This window comes from Musa acuminata, chromosome BXJ3-4 (assembly GCF_036884655.1).
Source record: "Musa acuminata AAA Group cultivar baxijiao chromosome BXJ3-4, Cavendish_Baxijiao_AAA, whole genome shotgun sequence".
Classification (NCBI taxonomy): domain Eukaryota; kingdom Viridiplantae; phylum Streptophyta; class Magnoliopsida; order Zingiberales; family Musaceae; genus Musa; species Musa acuminata.
Window position 1 is genome coordinate 44,381,959 of NC_088352.1, and position 14,174 is coordinate 44,396,132.

At 44.8% G+C, this 14,174-nt stretch overlaps 3 protein-coding genes across 3 annotated transcripts; 2 read left to right on the top strand and 1 right to left on the bottom strand.

Moving 5' to 3' along the window:
• The first annotated feature begins 1,549 nt into the window (after positions 1 to 1,549).
• On the top strand, positions 1,550 to 3,632 carry LOC135635972 (glucan endo-1,3-beta-glucosidase 11-like). Its single transcript, XM_065147459.1, has 2 exons — positions 1,550 to 3,361; positions 3,455 to 3,632. The coding sequence occupies exons 1-2, from the start codon at positions 1,964 to 1,966 to the stop codon at positions 3,521 to 3,523; spliced, it is 1,467 nt and encodes a 488-aa protein (XP_065003531.1). The 5' UTR covers positions 1,550 to 1,963; the 3' UTR covers positions 3,524 to 3,632.
• A 349-nt stretch (positions 3,633 to 3,981) lies between these two features.
• LOC103982709 (proline-rich protein 4-like) lies at positions 3,982 to 5,313 on the bottom strand. The gene is made up of 2 exons (XM_009399700.3): positions 5,044 to 5,313; positions 3,982 to 4,925 (listed from the first exon to the last, which is right to left on the bottom strand). The coding sequence occupies exons 1-2, from the start codon at positions 5,213 to 5,215 to the stop codon at positions 4,225 to 4,227; spliced, it is 873 nt and encodes a 290-aa protein (XP_009397975.3). The 5' UTR covers positions 5,216 to 5,313; the 3' UTR covers positions 3,982 to 4,224.
• A 4,698-nt stretch (positions 5,314 to 10,011) lies between these two features.
• Positions 10,012 to 12,400, top strand: LOC135635484 (GDSL esterase/lipase EXL3-like). The gene is made up of 5 exons (XM_065146577.1): positions 10,012 to 10,356; positions 10,444 to 10,574; positions 10,659 to 10,889; positions 11,778 to 12,033; positions 12,110 to 12,400. Exons 1-5 carry the CDS (start codon positions 10,077 to 10,079, stop codon positions 12,298 to 12,300), a joined length of 1,089 nt encoding a protein of 362 aa, XP_065002649.1. The 5' UTR covers positions 10,012 to 10,076; the 3' UTR covers positions 12,301 to 12,400.
• The last annotated feature ends 1,774 nt before the right edge of the window (positions 12,401 to 14,174 follow it).

The following is a 14,174-nucleotide window of genomic DNA, read 5'->3' on the forward strand; positions in this document are numbered from 1 at the left end:
GTGTGATCATAAAAATCCTAATGCACCAGCAAATTTACATATCAATTGGTAGACAGATGGATCCTAAAAATATATTCCAAGAGAAGCCACATAATTATTACCTAAAAAAAAGAAGGTAAATCCTTTATTGCGTGAGTTCTTAATTTGTAGGTGTTGTAATATTAAATTAAATTTTATGATTAGATAGGATATTGGTCTAATAGTTTTAGTAAAGATTGTAAGCTATTTTCTTACTTGAAATTTAAGTTTTAGTTTGACCCTTATAAAATAAGGAGGTAAAATCTGATCTAAAATTATTCATCCGAAATGCTCCAATAAAGTGTCATTCCCCATCCATCAATATTTAGTGGGCAAGACCTATTCAACTCCCCCCCTTTTTTTTGTCTCATCTCTGAAAGAAAATAATAGCGAAGGAGAAACAAAAACTAGGGCACAAAATTAGAACAGCACAAAATAGCTGCATCTCCCGGTGGGCCCCAATTTTCTCCTTTTTTTCGGAATAGTTCACCCTTTGGGTGTGACGGACGGCGGGGGGCGTCGATTGGGGCTCCAAAAGAGGGGGAAGTTTTTCCGGGCGTGTCGGAACAAGCAGTCGGTGGGAGATCTCGACGTCGTCGTGGAGATGAAGAAGGCCGGGGCCTACGCCGCATCCCTTGCGGCCGCCTCTTCGGCCGCTCTCACCGCCCTCAACAACTCCGATCACGGCGCCTCCAGCTCCCCTTCCTCCGTCAAAGAGGTATTCACGTCCCTGCCTTGCTCTCCTCCTTGTCGATAGGGGCAGAAAGGAGAATTACCCGGGTGGATTCTTCAACAGGGATCGGGATCGTCGATTGATAAGGACGCCACGGGATCGGTGGTGGAAGACAAATTCGCGCCGAGATTCGACGGGCTCAGGTTCATCGAGACGCTGGTGACGGCCCATCGGTGATTCACCGACCTCTTATCGAGCGGTAAGATCCGATCTCTGCAGAGGACTTCTTGATTTCGTATTTTCGTTGTTGTGATTGGTGGTAGCGTAACATTGCTACAAGTTTTGTTGTTGAGGACTATGTATTCTTCTCGGATAAAGTAATTTTAGCTTAATTTCTTGAATTTTGATTCATCCCTTCCCTCTTTACTAATATTCGAGTTTTTTTTTCTTTTTCCTTCTATATTATTTATTTACTTATTCATTTATACTTTTGTTGTTATTGTTAATAATAATAATAATAATTTTTTATCGTTGGTCACGACCGCTTATATTATCACTCGTTCATTTTGTTATTATTTTAATCAATATTTATCCTCCATTCATAATCATTTTCGCTACTAAAATAATGATGGACGTTATTAGATATATGTAGGTAACAATTTCTTATCTTCTAAAAGATACTTGTAAAAATACGAAAAAAAGGGACGACTCTTTCAATATAAACACTCATGCAGTATAATGTCCCCCCACCTTCCCACCCACCCAAATATAAGAGAACATATAAATAGGGCTAATGGTATTATAGTTAATTTTTTTAATTTAAATTTTATTGATCCTTGATAGAGTCATTTATTCATCGTAAACATTAGCTTGGTAACGATGGACCAGACTTATTTAACAAATGTTGAGGGTTTCAAATCTCATCTAATATATTTTTCAAAATATTATTTAGTAATTGATAATAATTTTAACAGTTCTATATTCGTCACTTACCTTTTAAAAAATATATATAAAAAAAAACTGGTAAGTCGAAAAAAGGGTTCATATGGCCGCATTTAAAACGTATGGCTCAGATCAAGCTAGCGTTCCGATCCCGCCCCTTCTCCCGGCCCGATCACGTGCACCGCGGTGAGCTAAGACGGAGTTTTGTAGTAGCAACGGATCCGCTCCTCAGTATCGGATTTGTCCACTCGCGACTGACTGAACCAATCCCGGACGATTCCTCCTGTCTTCTACTCTCTCTCTCAGACACAGGACAGTCCCCTTGCAATCATGGCTCCTCTCCCTTATTGTCCAGCCCAGCTGGGAATCACCACCCCCGCCCCCCCTCCTCAATTGCTTTCTTCTGCTCTCATAATTGCGCTACCCTCTATTCTGTTCCGCCGTCACTCCCCAACCTTTCTTCTTTGTGGCCCGAGCTCTACATTGCTGCGCCACCGCCGAAGCTCGATGGCCCTGCATCGTTCTAAGCCGCCATTGCTCATTATTCTCCTCCTCCTCATCGCCCTGGTGGTCCCTTCCGCTGCCACATCTGCTGCCCTGGTCGGCGTCAACTACGGACGGGTGGGCGACAACCTGCCCCCGTCCGAGACCGTGCCCCGCCTCCTGGCCTCCATCGGCGTCGGCCGCGTCCGCCTCTACGATGCCGACACCGCCGTCCTCCGCGCGTTCGCCAACACCGGCGTCGAGCTCGTCGTCGGCATGCCCGACCGCTGCCTCCCACCCGTGGCCGCTGACCCGGCCGAGGCTCTTGCCTGGGCCCGCGCCCACGTTCAGGCCTTCGTCCCCGCCGTCAAGATCGTGGCAGTCACCGTCGGCAACGAGGTCCTCACCGGCGCCAACGCCTCCGGCCTCGCCCACTGCATCGTCCCGGCCATGGAGAACCTCCACGGCGCCCTCGCGTCCCTCGGCCTCGACCGCGATGTCGCCGTCACCTCGGCCCACTCCCTTGCGGTCCTCGCCACGCCGTCCTATCCGCCCTCCGGCGCGGTCTTCCGCCCGGACCTCCTCCCCTACGTTCGCCCCCTCCTCGCCTTCCACGCCCGCACTGGCTCCCCCTTCTTCGTCAACGCCTACCCCTACTTCGCCTACGTGAGCGATCCATCCGGCGTCGCACTCGAGTACGCCCTCCTCGACCAGGGGTCTGCCGCCTTCAACGACCCAGCCACTGGCCTCCGCTACGGCAACCTGCTCCACGCTCAGGTCGACGCCGTGTACCACGCCATCGCGGCCGCAGCGTCGCCTTCCTCGAAGGGTGGCGGGGTTGAGGTGCGGGTGTCGGAGACGGGGTGGCCGTCCGCGGGCGACGCCAACGAGACGGGGGCGACGCCTGAGAACGCGGCGCGGTACAACGGCAACCTGATGCGGCTGGTGGCGGGGCAGAAGGGGACGCCGCTGGTCCCCGGGACGCCGATCCGGGCCTACGTCTTCGCCCTCTTCAACGAGAACCAGAAGGCGGGACCGTCCTCCGAGCGCAACTACGGCCTCTTCAAGCCTGACGGCACCCCGGCCTACCAGCTCGTCGGTGTCTCGATGCACCAGGGTAGCAATTCCACCTCCACCTCCACCTCCACCTCCACCGATGGTATCGGCGGCAACGGCGACGGCGAGGCCTCGACAACAGGGCCGGACGGGGAGTCCGGGTTCTTTAGCATCTCCGCCGCGTCACCGGTACGTTCCATCTAAATCGTACATTTTGCGCGTATTTTTTAAATTGCAAATTACACTTCATTTAAATTCTAAATACGAAGATATTGGGGACAGGATTGGCAGTGCCGGGCGGCGACATCGGCGGCTATCGCAGGAGCAAGTGTGTTCTTGAAATTACTCTGAGAGATCGACAATAATCATTGCCTTTGTTTCTTTCAGAGTGCAACCGAGAACAGTCACTGGTTGTCTTGGTGTTTGTGCAGTGTAGATTTTAGATGGAAAGTTGTGATCATTTCTACTGTGCGACTGACTCAGCTTGGCGTCCACTAGTTTGGTTTGCCCTTGATGTCGCCCAAAGGATAAAGCGCTTTAAATTTCGAAAAGAACGAGGGATCACGTGATGCCTCGCAAATCGTGCAATTCGCACGCCCCACCACCCGAGGCCGCCTCTTGCGGTCACGTGCGTGGTTTGAGTGGGCTGTTCGGGCGGGTTGGATCGGTTTCAATTCCCATCGGGTTCGCCCTGTCGCAAACTGCCTAGTCCGAACCTGATCGATGTAAGATTAGATCAGGACGGATCGATTGGTAGACCCCCTTAATTAATTATCATCAGTATATAGCACATAGCACAAGTAGAAACATAAGACCAAATGATATTTCACTTATTTAAGTCTCTACGGACAGCAAACCCGATTGGAAGAGCTGTCGCGAACAGAACCAGTACAGGAATAGAACGATAGCAGCTGTAAAAAAGAAGCTATAAAGACTGCTCTTACACCAGAACGTACACACACACATATCCTTAGATCTGGCATTATTACGCATAGCATCAACCACTACAAGTAACGACAACGACACATCGGCTATCTGCTCGACGGGGGGGTCTACGGCTTGCTGTGCACTTTGGCCGGTGGGAAGCTCGGCTTGTTGTACTTGGGGTGATCATGGTGGATATGCGGGATATGTTTCATGTGAGGCAACGTCTTCTTGGGCATCGGATGGTACTTGATCGTGGGGTGCTCGTGGTGAGGCATCGGGGACGGCTTGTAGACCGGCGCAGCAGGTGGGTTATAGTATCCCCCTGACGGCGGCTTGTGCATCGGCGCAGGTGGTTGGTAGTATCCCCCTGATGGCGGACTGTGCACCGGCGCAGGTGGGTTGTAGGTAGGGGGGCTGTAAACTGGGTGTGGGTGGTAGTGAGACTTGGGTGGGAATTTGTAGTGTGGCATATGTAACTTGGGGTGCTTCTTTTTCCATGCCAGCGGAGGGCAGGGGTAGAAGGTGGCCGACGCGCAGGTGGCCGACGAGAAGGACAGCTTCCCGGACGCCGCAACGAACGTGTGCTTTCCCTCGTCCTTGGACTTGAGGATCAGCTTGGAAGGGTTGAGGGCGTTGTTCTTGTCAGGGCAAGGTGCGTTGGAGGTGTTGTGGAGCTGCGCGAAGCACTCGTGCTTCAGGTCGCCGTTGTCTAGGAGAAGCTCGCTCGGGAGCTTCACCTCGAAGTTTCCGTTGCTGTCGAGCTCGCCCGTGGCTTTGGTCTCGTACTGCTCGTCGCTCACCTTGCACTTGACGGCTACACGTAGTCCTGCTTGGTCAAAACCACCAAGGAAGAACATATCAGATGCATGCCTTGCTCGAGCAACTAAGCAGCAATTGTGCTAAGAATCAAGAGTACTACAAGTGAAGAACAAGAGTCGATCGACCTTTGACAGCGTTCTCAGTCTTGATACTCTTCTGCGCACAGTCCAAGCATTCGGTAGCACCGACGACGGAGACCACCGTCTCGGTCTGCGTTGCAGCGCTTGCGAATCCGACGGCCACAAAGACTGAACACAAACCGAACAAAACGGTTTTGAGGTGCGGCGGAGTTCCCATGATGGAACTCGACCTCAGCAGGAAAGATAACAACAGGAGGAGGAGGTGAAGAAGAAGAAGGATTGTAACGTGTGATGTTGTTGTGGAATGTCGAGAACCCTACGTGCTTATAAATACTAAGGGACTATAAGGGAAGGCCGACAGTGGTCTTAAAGCTTTCACGGTGGAGCAACAACGAAGCCTCAGTCACCACCGGTTTTGCAGTTTTGTCCATTAAATGCGCCCTGCCCTCATCTCATCTCCATTGCCTATCACTGGTGTGGTGTATCTCCACAAACCTACTTCCTCGTCTCATTAATAACCTGACCAGATCCCTGTTTTGCACATGAAATTTTACTCGCTACCGTAACCGAGGGGACGAACCATTCATCGACAACATGGATAACTCTGGCTACTGCCAATGAGAGAAGCAGTATGCCCTGGTGAAGTACAAGAAATTTGCTGGAATTCGTTGTGGGGAAGCGATACTATTCTTAGATCCCAACACGAGACTTACCTTCTGTGGAGGACAACATCCACAGATGAACCAGAACGCTAAGGCTTTTTCTTCATCTCAAGATTGTTCTACATATAAGTTTCAACTCTTCTGCGATTCAAGAAACACCCGATTTCGAAAGTTGGTGCAAGCGATAAGTCAATTAAGAGTATGGCAACGGGTTAGGTTAAACATGACGAAGTCAACAACAGCTCATCGATAGAGACTACCTGCGTAACACCTCGCCACAGCACGAAGACTGAAAGTGGCACATTGATATGTGAGTAACTAATCCGCCAAACAAAGTGGGTTTGTATTAAATAACGAGGTCTCCGTTTGCACACCGTTGTGGTTAGCATCTAATATTTAGCAATACAAAACTATGATAGCTTATATAGTTAGATTTATGTGGTTAAATCCACAATAACCCAAGAAAAGATGAAACAAAACATCCTGTGGTTGTCGAAATTACGATCCAATAACCTTGCCAAGATCGAAAGTGATTATCAAGAAACTTGAGCCATGTCATTCTGAAAGCGATAGATCGCATGCCTCCACCGGTTTCCTCAGGCAACTCAAAGTCCAGCATAAATGATTTCCGGCCGCTTTATCTGCCACAAACTCTTCCTAGATTACGATTCCATCTCGTTTAGATCGATCCGGACATGCTCCAGTCCTTGCAATAATAATCTCATCGTCTTACTTTACATCGGCCTGATTGACGAGATGATGAACAACCATTACTGTCGTAATCTGTACAAGGATTCATGAAGGATAAAAAAGAGAAATAGGAATTCTTATCTGGCCATAGGATTATGATAATTAGTATGCGCAGGTGCGAAATTGGACTAGGTGGAGCACACCATACGATTCCTCATAAAAAATCTGTACTAGGAGTTAATATTATGTTATGGTCGTAAAGAGCATTTTGCTGTATATTATCTTCGTCAACTTTATGGGATGGCTTGGCCAAGCATTGAGTTGGAATTTTTGGGTGGTCCATCTTCGTGCTGTGACCGATCTCATCCACCGCTCGTGAAATGGAATGCTCTGTGCAAGTGGGATACGTCTCTCCGAGTAGTCTCAGCTGTTAGATAAGCTTTGATCGATTTCTGAGTTGTAATCGACCTTTTTCTTTGTGAAGTTTTTTAGGGGAATGGCCCACTTTTTTCACCTTAAAAGATAGTTTGATCTTATTTAGATTTACATCTGACTAATAACTTGTTTGTCTTTCTACGAATAATCCAAATAGTATTTGACTATGATTTAAATAGTTCGGGTAGACGTGGATGGAAAAACCTGACTGCCATCGCTGACAAGTTTGTCTCCATGACTTGAAATTGAATGGAGGAATAAAATATACTGGGCAATGTCGGGTTGATTTGGTCCTCTTTCACTGCATGTTTAACATGTTGTTCGATATATTAAGCTTAAGCATTTAGGATTCATGATCATAATACATTATGAATTATATAGTGGCAGTCGATGATTTTATATTATATATAATATTTTCTAGGGTAATTATTAGATTACTTTAAAAAATATTATTGAGATTTATATTTATGAAAGTAAAATATTTAATCCCAATTCTTCTTACGTCATTAACTTTATCAACGGAAAAAAATCATATTATCATGTGCAAAAAAATCACAAATGGAAAATATAAAAATATAAAACTTATATTATTTTTTAATTATTAATTTTAATTTTTTAATTTTCTTTTCTCTTCTCTTTCCAAATTGCTTGCTCATAGCCTATCGTACTGTACTTTTTTGCTTGCCCATTGTACTTGCTCGCTTGTCGCTTACCTGTTGCACCTACTCGCTCGTCGCACTCGCTTACTAGCACACCTGCTCACTCGCTTCTTACCCACCGCACCCGCTCGCTCATCACTTGTCACTTGTGACACCCACTGCACTCGCTCACCCACTGCACCAACTCACCGGTCCACAATGGTGAGTGAGCTAGTACGACGAGTGAGCAAGTGCAATGAGCGAGCAAGAAAGTGTGGCAGACTACAGGCGAGTAGGAAGGTGCTACAAACTGCAGGTGAGTGGTTTGGAAAGATAGAAAAAAATTATGTTTTTATCATTTTCATTTGTTTTTTTTTTTACATGACAACACGTGATTTTTTCCGTCGGTGAGAATTAGAGTTAAATATTTTACCTTAGAGATTCTAAAATTATTTTTTAAAATATAAAAATTAAAATATTAATCATAATTAATTATATGAGGTAATATGTAATTACTCTTATATAAAAATAGAAAAGGAAAAAGATGATAACGGTGATGACTCGAGGAGAGGGAATCCGACAATATCCACTCTCTACATGCATGCCAGTCTTCTCACTCACCAATTATTGCATGCACCTCTCTCTCTCCTCCGTATCAAACGTTTATACAACACCACCTCGACAAGAAGTAAGAAAGCTAGTTGGAGGATGGGAGCAATGGTGAGGTCTCCATGCTGTGAGAAGGCCCACATCAAAAGAGGAGCGTGGACTAGGGAGGAAGACCACCTCCTCATAGCCTACATCCGTGCCCATGGAGAGGGGTGCTGGCGCTCGCTCCCCATGGCGGCCGGCCTTCTCCGGTGCGGCAAGAGTTGTCGCCTGCGTCGGATCAATTACCTACGGCTCGGTCTCAGGCGCGGCATCTTCACCATGAAAGAGGATGAGCTCATCATCAAGCTCCATAGCCGTCTCAGTAACAGGCAAGTCGTCGCAGCGTCTGTGATAATAATAATAAGATCGGAACAGTGTTCATGACGACTGACTCCATTGAATTGTGGCAGATGGTCGCTCATAGCTGCAAGGTTGCCAGGAAGAACGGACAATGAGATAAAGAACCACTGGAACACGCACGTCAGGAGGAAATTGTTGAGTCGAGGGACAGACCCAGCGACGCACCGTCGACTGATCCATGAGGAGAAAGATACAGGGCGGTTTCTTCCATATATAAGCAAGAGAAGATTAGCAGCAGCAGCAACAGGGAGGGGTCATGGAACATACAGGACTATAGGTGTCCAGACCTGAATCGAGACTTGTGTTTAAGCCCTCCATCACAGAAGCCATGAGATTAAATGAATTGCTAATTGTTTCTCTTTTCCTTAGTAGTATTTCGATATTACAATTGGATTTCTTTTTTCTTTTCCTTTTTGCACAGGCCAGAGTGATCATATTATAATTTCCTTGTCAAACATTGTAGTAATTTCTGCATGTTATATGTCCTTTGTGTTCTTTATATGGATATTCCATGTTTCATATGTCTGCCTGCACAAAGTGGATCACTACCCACGTATGACCAATAGACTTATTGGAAGGAGAACAGAGGAGTGATGACAGAGGTGGAAATGCTCATTAGAAGAAATCCAAAGCCTTAATTTTCTAATTGTTCCGTAAGCATCCGAGTCACATTTCTGACATTGCTGGTAGATCGTTGTTTTCTTACAGCATGATGATATATAGTTCTTCGGTAGATTAAAGCTGACAAGTCCAACACAATTTGTTCTGCTCATAAGCACCAATGTTTGATTAGAAAATGACCGACAGCGGCTTCTTATACGGTGAGCCAATGGAGCCGACTGCAGTTTCTTTCACGAGTGATTCTTCAAGCATGCCATTCATTATGTTGAGATTTCACACATCATTCAGACAGAGGAAACTATTGGCATTGTTTGGCAGCAGAGTCTATTAGCTATTAGTCCATTTGACACCTCATTCAAACCGAGGAATCCTTGGCATTGTTTGATAACATGGTGATGACAGGTCAAATTTAAGAACATAATATGGCAACCATTAAGTGAAGATGCTGAGATTTGACCACCCTCCTACAGAAATTAGTGACATGAACGCAGCGATATCACGGAGACAACATGTAGCTGCATCGATCGAATGAGATTGACCAAGGAAAGAAAACAGAGGAAAGCAAAAGAGGAAGAGATTTGCAGGGAGCAGTTTTGGATTTGGTTGTCAGAAATGATCGAGACAAAGGCAAGTTAATCTTTTGAACAGAGAGTCTGCCCCATTAAGAATGTTGTCAATGAAATTGACCCCAGTGAGTTGCATGAGATCCTTCAAATTCTAGTGTACCGATGTGGTGTATCCGTATTGGTTGAAACATGACTGACACACGTACAGTAGATCGTACTCAGATCATAACACTCGTCACTGATATCTCCGTCGCTGCTCCCAAGGAAGTGACAGATTTACTCGAGAGCTAATTTTTTGTTTTTGATGAAGCTGGTGATGTTACTATGTACTGTCGTCGCTAAGATGGTGGCAATGGATGATCCAAAGCTTGTGGCCTAACCCAACCATTGCCGTCATAAACGATCATAGAAGTAGGAAGTTGCCCACCTTCTATCTTAGACCACGCCATTCCAACATGGCACTCCTCTCGTGGCTAGGGCATGTGATTTCCACCTCTTCCTCCGTCCTCATCCTCTTCCTGTTTCAGTTTCACCTCGCACGGGCCCAACCTTCCAACTCCACGGCACCAGCAGTGCCGGCTGTCATCGCCTTCGGGGACTCCATCGTCGATCCTGGCAACAACAACGTCCTCCTCACCATCGTCAAGAGCAACTTCCCACCTTACGGCCGGGATTTCGCCGGGCATGTGCCCACCGGCAGGTTCTCCAACGGAAAGATCAGTGCAGACTTCATAGGTACGTCTGTCGCAGAAAGAGGCATCAGCTTATCGCTTCACAATAATGTTGGCTGATCCATTTGCCTCTCCATGTGTATCTCCACAGCTTCTATGCTTGGAGTCAAGGAGCTGTTGCCGGCTTACCATGGCACCAACCTTGGACTCAAAGACCTCGCTACCGGTGTAAGCTTTGCTTCAGCTGGAACTGGATACGATCCTCTCACGTCAGCAGTGACGGTATCGTATCTCTTCAAACATTTGCACCAATCTAAGCTTATTACATCGTAGATCTGCTGCACAACATCGTTATCTATGATCTAGTTAGTCACACCCATGTGGAAGCAACTGGAGTTCTTCAAAGAGTACAAGAGAACGTTGACAGGGAATCTGGGAGAGAAGAAGTTGACGAGGCTCCTTTCCGGCAGTCTGTTCATCGTTTGTGCAGGATCCAACGATGTGGTTGCGTACTTCAGCAATCCGATGCAGCAGCTCAGCTATGGCATAAGTTCCTACGCGGAGTTCTTGATCCAAAGTGCTTCAAGATTTCTCCAGGTAAGCTCAGAATGAACTTTTCATTCATTCACATCAATATTTTTTTGTTGTGATGCCGTACAAACTCCATGATAAGCTACATCATGTATACTACTTTGATCAAATAAAAACACATGTAAATGCTTCGAATTGGTGCATTAACATTCTCTGTACACTGCAAGATGATGAACTAGTCCTTCATTTTCACCTGCAAAATCTTCTATCCATCATCAACCTTCCTCACATTTTCGACCAATGGAATCTTGCCATAAGAGCCTGCTTTAAAATCATGACATTGCCATAAGTATTTCGTCATTCAGTTCTTTAACAAGTTGTGAAAAGGTGTTCTATTTGTTGGAGTGACTCCAATGTCCAAGTACTAAGTTTAGCCTAAAACCAGTAAACACAGTCCTTGGTATATCAATTAATGAATCTGCAACACCAGCAACGAAAAGAAAGTCCTTTTTATTGATATTTGTTGCATATGCTTCTCTCTTTATGAGGACCGAAATCTATGACTTCAAAATCTAGGCCAGTTTGATGGAGTAGCATATTTGCAGGCCAGTTTAATGCAGATGTAAGAGAAACACCATCCCTTTGTACCAACTTGAAGCTTACATGCAAACAATAGATAACCTCAACAACCCTATGATTTAGTGAGTGTACACATATGTAGGGAAAGGAATCTCCAGGAAATGACTGAGTTGTCATTGGACACTGAAGCTAAGAAAACATGAAGTTGCACATGGTGGCCAATTAACATGGCTATAGTACAGGCAGGCCCCACTGTTCAACATCAAACTTCCATTTGAATGAATCAAAACACCTTTTATGTAATGGCTCTGCATTCAGGGATCAGACACAATCACATTCACTGCGAAGTGTCCTATGCTTCCTGTCTTATGATAGGATTTGGTTGGTCTCGGAGCAAGAAAGGTGGGTGTTGTAGGAATTCCACCAGTTGGATGCATGCCATCACAAAGACTTGTGGGTGGTGGACTCTCCGGGGATTGTGCAGCGGATCGGAACCAGTTAGCACAGACTTACAACGCAAAGCTGAACGTGGAGCTACAGAGGCTTAATTCCAACCTCCAAGGATCAAAGCTGTTCTACGTTGATGTCTACTCCATCTTTCTTGACTTTATCCAGTGTCCTTGGAAGTATGGTATGCTAAGAAATGAGCTTGTTCTCTCCATGCATGATGATTTCATCAAGCTAGTCTTCTTTGTTCACTTGTGCAGGATTTGAAGTTTCCAAGCTGGGCTGCTGTGGCACTGGAACTGTGGAGGTGGCCGAGCTGTGTAATGTTCTAAGCACGACCTGTAGAAATGCTTCGGAGTATGTCTTCTGGGATAGCTACCATCCAACCCAAAGAGCCAACGAACTCCTCATCGAAATGCTGATTCAAAAATACGCCAACTTCATCAAATGATGACATGCAAAAACAGTCAGCTGTGATCTTCGATTTCAGACATGTTGTGATGAAAACCATTGAGAATACTCATCCATTTTTATGTTTCTCGAGTATTGAATGCATTTAACGCCGCCGTGCAGGAGAGATTCCTTACAGGACATTTCCAGCAAATCCTGACAATTATGGTGAGAAGTAATTGATCATACTGAGATGCTGAATCATATCACCATCAGCCGTGTCAGCGTCCACCCATGCATGCATATCTATGTGGCGAAAGATCATAATGAGATATTAAGTCAATACATGTATATAAATAATAGATACAGTATTCAATAATGTGGATTTTGAGTGAAGAAATCGATCCATGGCCACACGTGGCGCAAACAAATTCTACCCGAAAACTTAATTAGTATGGAGGAACTCATATTCTTGGATACTAATTAGATTTAGATTCATGTCGCCTCACATCTTTGACACTATTATTAATTAGGTGGATGTTTATGCTTAACTGGTAAAAGAAAAGCTTGAAGCATAATTTTACCGATCATTCTCGATCTAGATCGGGGTGATTCCTCTTGTCATCAGTATAGTTTTCTTCTTCCTCATATCATCTACCGGAAGTGTTAGGTTAGTTTTTGTAATTAGTACTTTTGAGTTTGAGAGTGTTCAAACCCTGTAAAACTAATTAAAAGAGTTGTCTGAAATTTGAAGGATTCAGAATGAGCTCCAAAAGAGTTGTCTTCAAGTGAATACACTAGGAGAGTCCTTTGATGTTGGTTATGGGGAACATTTGTGTGTTTCTCTCAGGTTTGATTGTGATCATGTCACATTGAGTTTAGTGATGCGATAACAGTTTAGTCACATAATGTCGAGATGTTATCCTATGTGATATTAAGATGTTAGACACGCATTGTCTATGTGGCTTTGAGGTGCCTAGCGTGTGTCGGTCGCATGATACTGAGATGTTGAGTGTGTGTCGATTGTCTAGCACCAAGGTGTCAAGCATGTGTCAACCACATTGCTTTGTAGCGAGGGTGAGTCGAGAAGTGACTTAAGTTAATCTGTTAATACTAAAGTAAATTATTTGAGTTGCTAAGAGATGCACGTTAGGCCACGTGTCATTGGAACATGCTTTAGCCCAATTCAATTGTACATCATCATAATGTGTTTTAGGGTGATTCAATAGTACATCATATAAATATAATTTAGGCGTAATGATACAAGTTTCATTGAATTATCATAAACTTAGCTGGTTTTGCGTAGGTCATGTGGCATCATTACCTGTTTATCCGTAAAAGATTAACCTCCTCAAAACCTCTTATGGTCCCTTAAGGACCTGCAAACATTTACTCGGGATCCCATGAGCAGATATTTTAGCAAACACTTGATGGATAATATAAATTATAAATATAGATTTCATATGTTTTGAATAGTCACGTGAGAAGAGATCTAAGGTAGTCTGTTACAATCAAAAGTTCATGTAATTTTTCATATGACATTATTGCGAAATAAGACAACGATCTTATATACTATCCTAAAGGCTCATTTAGCCATGTGCTATTAGGGTAACTCTAGAGTGTTGTGTTGGATGACATTCCACACCACTCTATGAAGTTTGAAAACCATAAAATTATTACATAGATAGTCTATTTTTAGACAATTTTACATTTACATAATGACTGAACACAACTTCCATTTACATAACTAAGATGATCGCAAAGACCAACCAAATTGGTGCTGAAATCTACTATAAGCCCATTATATCGAATACCATTTGTCTAGATTTATCTATGATAGAATAGGCATAACCTAAACACATTGACGAATGAAGGGTTGCTTGGGTGGGCCGAGGAGGTCGAGTGCCTTGACCCCTTTATAGGTGAGGATTGTTA

Coding starts and splice junctions, on each gene's coding strand:
- LOC135635484 (XM_065146577.1), top strand. CDS start 10,077: ATGGCACTCCTCTCGTGGCTAGGGCATGTGATTTCCACCTCTTCCTCC. Junction 10,890..11,777: donor GTGCTTCAAGATTTCTCCAG/GTAAGCTCAGAA, acceptor GTCTTATGATAG/GATTTGGTTGGTCTCGGAGC. Junction 12,034..12,109: donor CCAGTGTCCTTGGAAGTATG/GTATGCTAAGAA, acceptor TCACTTGTGCAG/GATTTGAAGTTTCCAAGCTG.
- LOC103982709 (XM_009399700.3), bottom strand. CDS start 5,215: ATGGGAACTCCGCCGCACCTCAAAACCGTTTTGTTCGGTTTGTGTTCA. Junction 4,926..5,043: donor GACTGAGAACGCTGTCAAAG/GTCGATCGACTC, acceptor TTGACCAAGCAG/GACTACGTGTAGCCGTCAAG.
- LOC135635972 (XM_065147459.1), top strand. CDS start 1,964: ATGGCTCCTCTCCCTTATTGTCCAGCCCAGCTGGGAATCACCACCCCC. Junction 3,362..3,454: donor GCATCTCCGCCGCGTCACCG/GTACGTTCCATC, acceptor TATTGGGGACAG/GATTGGCAGTGCCGGGCGGC.